This window comes from Chanodichthys erythropterus, chromosome 16, assembly GCF_024489055.1.
Source record: "Chanodichthys erythropterus isolate Z2021 chromosome 16, ASM2448905v1, whole genome shotgun sequence".
Classification (NCBI taxonomy): Eukaryota; Metazoa; Chordata; class Actinopteri; order Cypriniformes; family Xenocyprididae; genus Chanodichthys; species Chanodichthys erythropterus.
Window position 1 is genome coordinate 39958144 of NC_090236.1, and position 13430 is coordinate 39971573.

The following is a 13430-nucleotide window of genomic DNA, read 5'->3' on the forward strand; positions in this document are numbered from 1 at the left end:
AAATGAAATTCTGTCATTAATTACTCTCCCTCATGTCGTTTCACACCCGTAAGACCTTCATTCATCTTCAGAACACAAATTAAGATATTTTTGATCAAATTCAATGGCTCAGTGAGGCCTGCATTGAGAGCAAAATCATTTCCTTTTTCAGTGTTCAGAAAGCTACTAAAGACATATTTAAAACAGATCATGTGACTACAGCAGTTCAATACTTTTTGTGTGCCCAAAATCACCCATCACTAGATATTATTGAATAAAGTGGTTATTTTGTTTTTCTGTGCACAAAAAAATATTCTCATCACTTCATAACATTAAGGTTGAACCACTGTAGTCACATGACTGTTTTAAATATGTCTTTAGTAGCTTTAGAGGTCTAACCGAGCCATCAGATTTTATCAAAAATATCTTAATTTGTGTTCTGAAGATGAATGAAGGTCTTACAGGTGTGGAACAACATGAGGGTGAGTAATTAATGACAGAAACTTCAATTTTGAGTGAACTAACCCTTTAAACTACAAGACTTTATTTGTAAAGCAGGTTATTCTGCATTAATGACATCAAGACCAAACCATTCGTGTATCTGGTTAGTCATAAATACTTGCCTTTATATTTGCTGATGAACTGCTCTTGAAGCCCAGGCTTATCAGCTCTACGGGTCATGTGATCCTCTGCATCCTGCAGAGGTGTTTTACGCCTTTTGCTTTTCAGCATTATTTCTGGAAAAAAAGAAATAAAAAGAAATATAAGGTGAATGGATTAAATAAGCATTTTAAAAATCTTTTTGATCTTACTGGAATTGTTCACCCAAAAATGTACATAATTATTGTACTAATCCTGTACTAAAATTGTACAAACCTGTGTTGTGTTTTTCTGTGGAACACTAAAGTTTATTTTTAAATGTAATACAGAGCTCTATGCAATGACAGCACATGTGACCAGTCTGAAACAGGCATTTAGATTAAAAAAAACAGCAATATCATTGATGCCAAAAACCATTGTGACCAGATGATTGATGTCAATCCATATTCATATTAATTTAAAAGCTACAGATTTTCAGTCAGTAACCTGATAGATTCATATGGACTATTTTGTCTGCTTTGGAGCTTGACACCCAGAATAAAAAATACAATAAAGTGTCTATGTACTGTCATTGTGCAAAAAAGCTCTGTGAAGATAAATAAAAAAACATGGATACTTTTGTGTTCCACTAAAAAAAAAAAGTGTAAATAATGTATTACATAAAATTAAAAATGACATCAAATAATAAAAAATGAAAATTAATTATTTCAAATTACAATACATACTGTTGACATTTTACAAAAAATGAGAAAAACAGGCTACCACTGATTAAATTGTAGAATCTAAAGAGATATTATATGAAATATAACAAAATTATATTTGCTGATCAATGCCTACAAATAAGCAATAAACTGTTTTTTTCCTTATTGCAAAAAAAAAATCAAATGAGAATCAAACTCAAATACAATCGAGAAATAAAACATTAACAGAAAATAATTTAACCACTAAAGTAAACATACATCTTACTAACTTTCATATTTCACAGTGTATTTTAGTTATCATGCATTTTCGGGACAACACTTGATCTCACCTCTCCAGCGTCCATTGATGGGGGTTGTCGTCTTTTTCGCGTCAAGCAATGCCATGTGATTGCATTTCCCGGGAAAACACATCCACAGCTGACGTGCGTGCATGACGTAGTTACGTATTTGGATTTCACGTTGAAATTGTGACTACATTTATTTGACCTAATAAATATTTTGGCAAACACCTAGATCTTTGTTTGATTTATTCACAGTACTGGTTCTTCAAACTTAAATAAAAAAATAAAAAATAAAATAAAAACGGAGGCGTACGTCTTTCTAATGGACAGAGCACATGATCACTTTTAAACGATCTCTTTGGAACACATATCTTAATTTTTACTAATTCTGTTTAATCAAATGTTTGAGTTAAAATCAGGGAGATGTGTGGATTATTTCGAGGCTCTAAAATAAACTTTAACGTGCACTTTATTAACAGCATTTTCTTTCAATTTTTTTTAATTTATGGTATTTTATATTAAATATAAAGGAAGGAAAAGCTGCTAGATCTTGTAAAAGTGCTTTAAAAACGCATATCCACGACAGATTATTCCATCATTTGAGCAGCACTCGTGATCTCTCCTCAGAGCTCATCTCACTCTGCACTCAAGCTGCTGCGCTGCTGCTGTGGGGGATGGGCGGGAGGCGCGCGCGCGATCAGAGGCCGGTGGGGGAAGGGCGGCGAGTCACTCAGTGTCACTGTCTGCAGCTCTCAGCTAGGGCTAGGGTTAGGGTTAGGGTTAGTGTTAGGGGAGCAGGGGTTTCACATCCAGTGCCTTTTAAAATCAAAGTATGAACAAAATAAATCTGTAAACAAACATGTAAACGTCCCAGCTTGAGTCATGATTCTTTTAAACACTTTTTATACTAAACACTGTAACTGCTCTCTCTCTCTCTGTTTGCTGTAACTGCTCTCCTATTATATATTCTCATTCATATGCATCCTTAAGATGTAAACCAGTATGTGCATTTCTTAAAACAGTTCATACAAATAACAGCACACAATGGATTACATGCAATAGCTTGTAACCAGCTCATAATCCTTATATCAGTGTCATCAAAATGACAAGTCCTTGTATCATTGTTCACAAAGACACTCTGACAGTATTTTCAGAAGTAATATGGATACGATTTTGATGTCAGTGATTGAAAATACACAAGACTGCACTTTATCTGTATGGCGTACATTTCAACAGTATGAACACGTCTCTCTAGACTGGATGAGACAGGATTCAGATATACTTTCTGGTGGTCTGTCAAAAAATTACAGTAGCTACAATGTCATGTGATATAATGACAGCCAGTGGCACAGATCCTCACCAAACCATCCATTCCAGCGTGATGAATATGATCCTCAACTGGATGGAACTGGAATAAATACTTTGACTGTTGCGATCATCCCAATCGGACTTATGATAGCTGCCTGAATTATGCTCTGTTCACTGTTGGACAGAGGAGAACTGATGACAAAGAAATGTTTCAAGGGTACCCCAAACAAGTGACGAACCTGGCTGGAACATGCTTGTTCAATGAACACTTGTCAGTGGTGTTGTCGATTACCTGAAAGTTTTCATCATCATTGTATGTGTGTTGTCTGCAGCAAGTTTCTGTATTTGGGTGAATATTTGCAGCAAGTGTGTTGTCAAACTGATCAAGATGTTTTGTTCATTTTTTCTGTTTGCATGTGTTTTCTTCAGTTGTGCGCGGTGATCTCTCTCAGCCACCGTAATATTTACTGTATAATGTAAAATGCAAGTAGACTGCAGTAACATAGCATTACATCAGTCTACAGTTTATGTAGTGAACAGTACATAGTGAACATTATCTGATTTCACACCTGTTCTGTCTACAAACACATCTCCCATCATTCGGCTCTTTTGACCCGTCTCGGCCTTAAGGTCATGACTGAGAGCATGATCTACAACAGTGGCTCTTATTTCCATCAGAAACATCTCAGTCTTGGCCTCTTCTTCCTCTTCCTCTGTTCTCCTCCGTACCCTTCCACCACACATCCTTACTCCTTCTTCTGTCTGTTGACTCTGTTTGTGTCCTTGTTGTTCATTCATGTTCAGAGTGTGTAACATTGTGTTGTGCTCTGTCTGTGCCTCCCAAATGAGATGGCATCTGAGATATTTTAGAGAACTGTTGAACATTGCTTGAATTACATTCCCCTTCATTATTGAAATTCAAAATTCATCCCTGAAATTTAATAATTCAGGACAAAAAAAGTCTAAAAGAAATGTATAGAAAATATGCTTGACAGTTTATGACTAGTTCAACCATTTTGCATTTAATGGCTTATGAAAATAAAAACTATTCGACACCTAGTATATTTTGATGAACATGACATAAGCAAGTGATAATGTAGGAAACATCTGACACTTGTACATCAAATGCATGAATGTACCAAAGCATTTGCAATTTGTTCAGGAGAATGAGAAACTGCATTTATGATGTGAACAAGAGACTATAATGTGGATGTTGAACAAGTAAGAATTTTAGTTGTGATTGGAGAAATGCACCAAAGTGAGAGAAACTGTTATATATAATATAATATAAAATATAAAATTATGATATTATATATAATATTAATTATTATAAATATCAAATATAAATATAAATTATTATATTATATATAAAATATAAAGAGAATGTTTGCTGTAACTGCTCCTATCTATATAATATTATAATATATTTTTTTCACATATCTTTATTATTTATTTTTTATGTTACTATTTGTGTACTGTACTTGTCTCTTGTCTCTGATACTAATGGAGGAACAGCAGAACGCAAAGTAGGAGAAAACACTTAAAGCAAATAAAATCACTCATAAAAGCAAGCGATTTTGAAGGTTTTCAAATCTTTTTGTTGCTTGTGTATTTTATTAAATAAACTCATATGTATAAATCATCATACTTGACGGATTAAAACAGTTGTCCCTCCGCTTTTGGGAGGAAATATGTATGTTTCATATTCACATGACGTAATGTCTGTCATCCCCGCGTCAAACTCGTTCGTACATTAATAAACTGTAGTTACAGTACGCGGATATAGTCTCCGTTAGGCGGGGGCGGGGCAGCGCGATCTTTACACGCACATTGATGCGAGAGCAAAACTCCGAGGATTAAAAGTTAATAATACATGCCAATATAAAGCATGAGAGCTCCTGCAAATGAGTCTATTTTTATTTAAACACAAATTATTGTGAATATTTCTCAAATTAAATGTGGATTATATGTCAATTCATTCATATTCATGATAGTTTTTGCCTCCGCCATCTTTATTGGTGACGTGTTGGTCTCTGATTGGTCAGATCACCAGTCCCGCGCTCGTAGTATCTTCCTGCGCTCTGATTGGTCAGAATCCCAAAAGTGTGTATCTTTCCGGAAGTGCAGTTCTCCTAGAGGGCGCTGTGTTATACACACTTTAGTGGGGGGGCATACACACTTTAAGTACACAAATCACATAAAAGTGAATTTTTGGGACAAATGAGATTTTAAGCCAGGAAACCATTTTAGAGCATGCTGAATGCCACTATATGGTCAAACAAATGAGGACATACAAAATGTCCCAAGTTTTTTTGGTGGTCCCCAGTTTACTGGTGTGTATCCTGGTGAATGTACCCAAAAGTGACATAAGTGACATAAGTGACATAAGTACACACGCACACGCACACGCACACGCACACACACACACACACACACACACTAACACACACACACACACATCAAGAATCAGCATATGACCCTCAACAATGGTGACAATCAAACAAAGTGCTTCATAGTGCATGATGTGAGCCACCAATCAAAACTCATCCATGGCTCCCATCATGCATTGCTGCATGAATAAATTATGCAGCTGAATTGACCTGATAGACTGTTTGTTTGCTTTTATTTTTCTGTTGTTTTGTTATGACAGTAGCTTGTTTTGTGATGTTCAGAGTTGATCTGTTTGTCAGTATTTTGTATTTATTTATCGTCACCATTCTTGAGAATCATATGCTGATTCTTGATGTCTGTGTGTGTTTATACACAGAAGCTTCAATGTATTTTTCTTAAAAAAAAAAAAGTTCATACTGCTGTTGGATCTCATGCTGTAAAATCACAGGACTACGATCATTAATATTAAAGCTACACATCAAGCACACAGTCAGAGATTCAGACTCTAATAGACATCAGGGCATCGCATGATGATAAAATCATCATCAAATTATGTTATGACCAGATCATATTTTCTCTGGCCATAACAAATGTGCTTTACAAACATAAAGTTGGAGGAGTCAGAGAAAAATATATAACAAAAGCAAAAGCATCAAGAGCCCAACTAAAGCAAACGCTGACCTCTTTCACGGTGACTTGAAATTAAACGTTCCATAAAACATTAATAGGTTGTTTGCAATCACGTGGTTCTGGTGACGCGCAAAATTCCGGTGGAGGGCAAGCAGTGAAAATTAGAATGGAAGAGATGGGGAAAAGTCCTTTCTTTCCTGGTTTAGAAAGGTATAAACAGAAAATCACAACATATGTTGGACGCGATCCTTATGTTATGAAGAGGAGCAACTTTTCCGCTGAATTAAAAGACTTTCCTGCCATCGAGGAGGCAGATATAGAGGATGTAAAGCTGCCGTCACGCCGCGTTCAGTTCTAGTTTGGGTTTGTTTTATAGCGCTGCCTTTCTACTAGTGAAGTTAGAGCAGTATTTTGATTTTCTGTCGTGATTGTGAAAAATGTCGCCATTGTAGGTCCTTTATGCTGAATCTAGAATTGTAATAGGAACTCACGATATCGTTCGTGGAAAAAAATGGACGGTAGTACAATTTTCACCTTGGTTGAGAAGGTGAGGGAAGACGACTAGCAAATGTAATAATGTCACTAAATAATGCCACTGCCTTTCACTCAAAATAATCACTTACTTTGCTGAGTTTTGTATTTGGTTTTTGTGTAATAATTAACATTATGTTTTAGAGTATGATCACTCGGCTTGTGAATGATTATAACTTGCACACAGCCACTTCAAAACTGTTCACGAGCTTCTATGGGTTTGATTTTGGTTGTCATTTGTTGAAATAATACAGCGTGTCTGTGTCCTGAACGTGACCCTCTGATTCTCCTCCGTGGTCATATGGGAAAGTGAATATTTACAAAGACAACATTAAAACTAGTTACATTTACACGCTTCCAACAAATAAATGCATTGACTTCTGTCAGCTTGTTGAACACATTTATTTTATTTGGACATTTTCTACCATATGATGGCTGAAGCAGCAGCGCGTCACACTGTTCTCATGGTAACCTGATCAACATTGTGAACAGAATTCTACAAAACTGAAGTGAAAATACCAAATTTTATTAAATAGTATAAAATATCTTCTCCTCCCTGCAAACGATAGCATGAAGAATGTGAATATTTAACCAAGTCAAAAAGGTAAGCTGGGGCCTGTACCATGAAGCTGGATTAGCTGGGGTTTAGGTACCATGAAAGTAACTTGCCTTTTAGCGGTGTTCATCGCCCTAGTAACTTAAGCTCCACAGCTAACCTGCTCCGGGGCAGGTTATGTTCTGGGTTAGAGATCTGAAACTGAAATTGGGCCAATCAGACATAAACTAAGTGACACTGACACACGCAACGCAATAAAGTCACTCCCCCAGTTTCTCTTCCTCTAAATTAAAGGTCATTATATAGTAAAAACAAATATTTAACGATGGAATTGTCTGGTTTTAATGATAATATAATTTATATATGATTTGTATAATTATATGTTCTATATTTTTATTAATCCTTTACACACACGCAAATTTAGTGTAACAGTAGTTATTAAGCACTTTCAATGAATATTAAAGGTGCTCTAAGCGAAGTCACGCGTTTTTAGACCAAAACATTTTTTGTCACATACAGCAAACATCTCCTCACTATCCGCTAGCTGCCTGTCCCCTGAACACACTGTAAAAAAAAAACGCGGTCTCTGTAATCGCCACAAGCTCCGAAAACGGCAACAAAAACAAACTGATGGACCACTTAACATAATAAACATGCTCCAGCCAATGACCGACAAGCAGCGTCAATACGCAAGCTACTTACATTTTAAATGCGCGTTCATGACTGTTTCAGGAAGCACGGAGGGGAGGGCCAGGAGGAGTAGGAGGGAGGGTCTAGCTAGCCTCTGTTTTGTTTGACAACACTTCGAACGTCAACAGGAAGTTACTCCACTCAGAATCGCTTAGAGAGCCATTAATATATATAGATCATATGTAATATAGGCCTAAGTAAGGAGTAAATATACTCTTTAAATATTACTACATGTGACCTTGTATGTTTAAGTCTCTATCGCTATATATTATCAACTAACTTTACAACTTTCACTTGCACTGATAGAGAAAGATCATTTCTTTTATTTGTCCTCTTTCACAGACAAGTATTTTCCATTAGTGCAAATGCATTTAAATTCTTCATTTTCAGCGAAAGAGTTTTGAATCGCGCTGGCTCTCTCGCGAGAAGTGAATCACAGTTTATTTCTCTTGCAAGGCCTGTGATTGGCTGTTTGCCACTGATGTCACAGATTCATATGCACGCGCTCCACAAACTCAGGATCAAAGCCCGAGTTGACAGAGAAAGTTGATGATCAGCATCATGGTACCAACAAAGCCGGATTAGAGTGGTTTGGTTTTGTCAACTCGAAACTAATCCTATAACCCTGAGTTTGTTCATCTACCATCATGGTACAGGCCCCAGGTATCCATATTCATTTAAGTATCAGCAGAAGCAAAACGCAATAAAAGGCGACAACTTTTAAAGTTAAAAAACGAAATAAGTTATAAAAAACGGTATAAGTTATGTAAACGATATAAACACCTTCTGGGTTCTCGATTTTATCGATTTGAGCAACCATAAATGCAAAACATGCAAATTTTTGATAGGATTCCTATATAGAAACATCACTCCCTGCCCTCCAGACTCATTCGTGCTGCTGCTGTGACGTCATGTGCAAACAACCTATTAACACCTTTTTTCTCTTTTTCCTTCAATGATTCTGCTTATTAACATCAGGTGTCACCACTAATTGTCAATCATCAGTCAATCATCAATCAGTTATCTCATTAACTTTAACACTGAACCAGTGTTACTTTTTAACACCCGGCAAGATGGACTCATATGTACACTTTGGGTGTTAATTTAACACTGGGCATTTTACTGTGTATAAAACATGTACTATAATCATATTTTTATAGAAATGTTTACCTGAGGCCAGTCTGTGTATTTTCACTCTTAAAATGTATTGGATGATCCATAGACGCATCACTCTTCATAGACACATAGCTGGACTCTGGTTTTGATCTCTTCTGTAGAACTGAGCTAAAACAGAGAGAGATCAATGTGAATACATCAAATTGCTATTCATCAACTCAATTATTTATTTATCATTAAAGAAATCACTTCAAAGTCTGTTACACTATAAGATAAAAATGCCCACAAACAGGGCCGTACACAGGGTGTCATACTTACTGAGGTCACAAAATAGGGTTAGCTAGGAGGGTTCAGGTGCATGCCCCCACAAGAAAATTGATTCCCCTGGTGTAAATATGTACATTTTAAAATGTTTGAGGGCCAAAAATCTTTGGTAACAATAGCTTTAAAACCACAGACAAAGATAATAAATCCAAAATGACAGGTTTAATGATAATTCCAACAGGCAGACGATCAGATGCAACACACATTAAATATAACGGTGAACGGACAAGGAGTGACTGAAAAGAAGGACTTATAGAGGGTATGCATCGATGCCCGCCAGAACGCACTCCCTCAGCTGGACTGAGTGGCAAAAGAACCTGCTGCGTGACTGGATTTAATAGGGGAAACTGAGAAAACATGAGTAAAAGAAACGATTACACTAAAGGTTGGGCTCAAAAGTGTTCCTTACAACTTGTTAAAAAAACCTAATCCATGGATATCCAGGAGTCGTGTTTCCTGACATTTATATGTGCCTGATTTCGACAGCGGGGAAATATATAAAGCAAATCTGCCTGTGAATATTTTATATAACTACAACATAGGTAGGTTTAAATCCGAGTAATCACTCATATTAATGTTTTATATATCATCATACTGTCTGGCCCTAAAACTTGTATAGTTTTTGTCAGTGTTTATTTAAAAACACCCAATTATGCAGAATATAAGATGGTAAATATTTAATTGATGAGTTGTCAACACAATATATAACAATTCAATATATACGGTATGATTTTACCTCACAATCCAACAATTTGACACAAAATGATAACTGCAAATCCATGTTTCTCTGCTGGAGTCCAGCTGTTTCTGTGAATTGCAGTGATTCATTTGCTTCTTTTTTCAGTAGCTTTCAGCAGTCTTAAATATACACCTCAGGTTTTGTGTACAAAGCTATTGTTACAACACAGAGGGTCGGAGACACGAGAAGTTTGGTAAAAGGTGTTTACTGAACAACCAGTTGATGCAATAGTGAAGCAGGTGAATAAATGGTGAACCTTCAGTTGAATGGAGTGTATAAGAGGAATGATATTGTTCTTTTTGTTTCATAGACGGTGAGCTGGCAGATCGCTGGTAACGTGGAGCAGAGGAGATGCTGGAGAACACACACGAAGACGAAGCACACAGAGGGAGAACTGGAAACAAGCTGGAGACAGGTAGTCGACTGGAGTCCTTAAGGTGAGCGTGAAGGTAAGACTTAATGCTAACGAGACCAGACAATGAGTGTGCAATTGTGCGAGTCCTTAGGCTTGTTTGAGATGCGCCTAGCCTCGCCTGAAGTTCAGCCGAGAGCAGGCGGCTGCAGTGAGGGGAGGAGTGAAAAAAGTGCAGGCAAGACGAACAGTTCTCTGTTCTCGTAGTGGATCAGAACCTACGAGATCAAAGGCGGATATCGCGGGATTCACACTCGTGCGCTGTGTTTCTGATAAACTGGATGTAATTTAAGTTCTGTTGCTTTTATATGAAAATAAACATAATGAACAATACACCCAAAGTACTTGTTATTTATTTCCATTCGAAAGATGTGTGTATCAATGATTTTTACTTTAATTATAGACATGTTTTTATATATTTTTTTATAAATGACAACGTTCGCATAACCCATAGAGAGATCACTGTGTCAGAGAGTTTGGGAATATTCACACATTATTTTTACACATAAAAACATGATATTAGAGTTTTAAAATCAAACATTTTAAAAGAGATCAATACATCACGGTTGTTTAAACCAATAAGCTTTAAGCTGTGTTGTCAGCAAGTCGTTTCCCATCGTGCTTTTGGTCAGCGCAGTCGGTGGAGAGCAACTGTGCTCGACTGCAGAATCCGACACGTCCGCCTCGCCCTCGCGAGAGGTTTTTGACACACGTCGGCATGACATCAGAGCAAGGCGGCCCACCCTCGGACACATTTCTAACCGGCATGCATCTCGCGGTGATCACCGGTGATCGGTTCTGCGCAGAATTTGCTCATCTCAAACAAGCCTCTTTATACTGCCGTTGATTGTGGTGATGATGAGGTGCAGGTGTGTGTGATCAGTATTCGGGTGAGGGAGTGCGATGTGATTGGGTGATTGTGGAGCCTGGCATGTCTGTGACAGCTATTTGTACAGTCAATCACAAAGCTCTTTCCCGTTTTGGATGTGTTTTGTGTGTTTTCCGCAACACTCATGCTGAAAACCAATGCTGCCATTCAGTCTTTTGCCACACAGTGGGCGTGACCGCAGTCCTAATGGTCGACGGTGATGTCACGTGCATACCCTCTATATATGAAACACAAACAAGGTAATGAGCAATACAGCTGATACAAATTAACTAATGATGAGGTAACGCAGGAGACAGTTGAATGGCGGGAATGTTAGACCCTATACCGACTAAGCTATTGAAAGAGATGCTTCCTGAGTTCATCGATCCTCTTCTTAATACCATTAATTCATCTTTTTTTACTAGGAAACGTACCGAAAACAGACTCTCTCTCACTCTGTTAAATCTAGACTAAAAACGCATCTCTTTAACCTGGCCTACACATAGCTAACACATTATCAATTTATATTTTCACATCTGTTAAAGGATTATTAGGCTTCATAAATTAGGTCAGCCGGAACCGGGAACACTTCCTATAACACCAGATGCACTCGTTACATCAGAAGAAGAATGGCATCTACGCTAGTATTAGTCTCTCTGTTTATCCCGAGGTTTACCGTAGTCAGCCGGAGACGGGCCGTATACAGATCAGATGGAGGACCTGTGCCTTGATTGAGTATCAGCAGAGATTGAGTCAACAAGATCATTCCCCCTGAAAGCCTCACCGACACGACAGCCAGTGGCACAGATTACCAATAAAACATCCATACTGGTGTGATGAATACTATCCTCAACTAGATGGAACTGGATTAAATATTTTGACTGTTGCGATCCCAATCGGACTTATGACCTGTAATGCTGCCAGAATCATAATCACGCACTGTTCGCTGTTGGCCAGAGGAGAACTGGCCCCCCAACTGAGCCTGGTATCTCCCAAGGTTTTTTTACTCTATTTTTGTTGCCTGTTTGTCACCTGATGGCACCTGTTGGAGTTTGGGTTACTTGCCGCTGTTGCCATGGCTTGCTTAGTTGGGGACACAATATTCAACAATGTTTTTTGATCTGCCTGCATTGACACCTTTGTATGCAAACTGAACTGAGCTGGATGATGATATCACCGTGTACTCCAGTGCTGATAGATAAACTAACTAAACTAATAACTATTGATTTTTTTTAAAAATGGAATCAATGCTGAATTTATTTAAGCTGGACAATGACACCGTTTTCTTTAAGAGCTGCTGTGCAGCCAAAATTATTTGCCTATTATCACTGTAAAGCTGCTTTGACACAATCTGCATTGTAAAAAGCGATATATAAATAAAGGTGACTTGACTTGACTTGACTACAAACAAAGGCAGGCATAATACATGTGAAAACAAACTGAAAGTCCATACAAACAGAAACTGAAATGAACAGACTGTGGCATTACAGGTAACACTTTACAATAGGGTCCCATTAGGTTATGTTAGTTAATGTAGGCTATTAACTAACTTTAGCAATGAGTAATACATTTTTACAGTAGTCATTATTCTTTGTTAATATTAGTTAATAAAAATGCAACTGTTGTTATTTCGTGTCAGTTCAGGTCCATTAAATAATATTAACAGATACAACTTTTAACTTTTAATAATGCATTAGTAAATGTTGAAATGAACAGCAACTAAGATGAATAAATGCTGTAGAACTATTGTATTAAAAAAAAAAAAAAAAAAAGTGTAAACGCAAATAAATGGCTTATTACGTCTTTAGGTAACCTGTTAAGTATTTTAAGTATTTGGTGCTGTGATGAACACCAAAGTAAAAACAAAAATCTGAATGGCTGTTTGAAATATGGCAGCTGCTTTGTTTATGGTGTTAGGGTAACGGTTGCATTTCTGTTGTTTCATCAGCGCCATCTACTTTCGGAGAGTGAATGTTATGAGCATTTTCATTCCTTCATTTGTTCTGTTGCTATGCTTCTCATCCGTTTTGGGCTTGTTTTAGAGTGCTCAATATGAGTGCATACACATTCATTATTATGCTTAATGGCATCATTAATATTTCTTATCTCTCCACATTGACAGTTATCCTATTTCAACTAAAAATAGCAAAATTAAACAAAAGTTTAGTTTACATCCCTAAATATTCCTGTTGGTCGTTTAACATTTCTATTGTAAAACAGCTGACAAATATTAAATGTTGAGTTTATCTCGCACTTTATGACCAAAGCATCGCAGTGGAATTCGTGATCAGCATTCAGCAGCTT

At 37.1% G+C, this 13430-nt stretch overlaps 1 protein-coding gene across 5 annotated transcripts in view; it reads right to left on the reverse strand.

Moving 5' to 3' along the window:
• The window catches only part of LOC137003452 (NLR family CARD domain-containing protein 3-like), a 70153-nt gene that overhangs the window by 38534 nt on the left and 18189 nt on the right, over positions 1 to 13430 (reverse strand). For 3 of the 5 annotated variants that reach the window (XR_010891971.1, XM_067363619.1, XM_067363618.1), the window contains one exon: positions 8838 to 8951. The exons of 1 other annotated variant lie outside the window; for it this stretch is intronic. Coding sequence is in view for 3 of the 4 variants with exons in the window: in XM_067363619.1 (XP_067219720.1) it covers positions 8838 to 8951 (114 nt within the window). In the remaining variant the exon portion in view is untranslated. The remainder of the gene's footprint in view (positions 1 to 8837; positions 8952 to 13430) is intronic. One more of the 5 variants, XM_067363621.1, reaches the window with a different exon arrangement.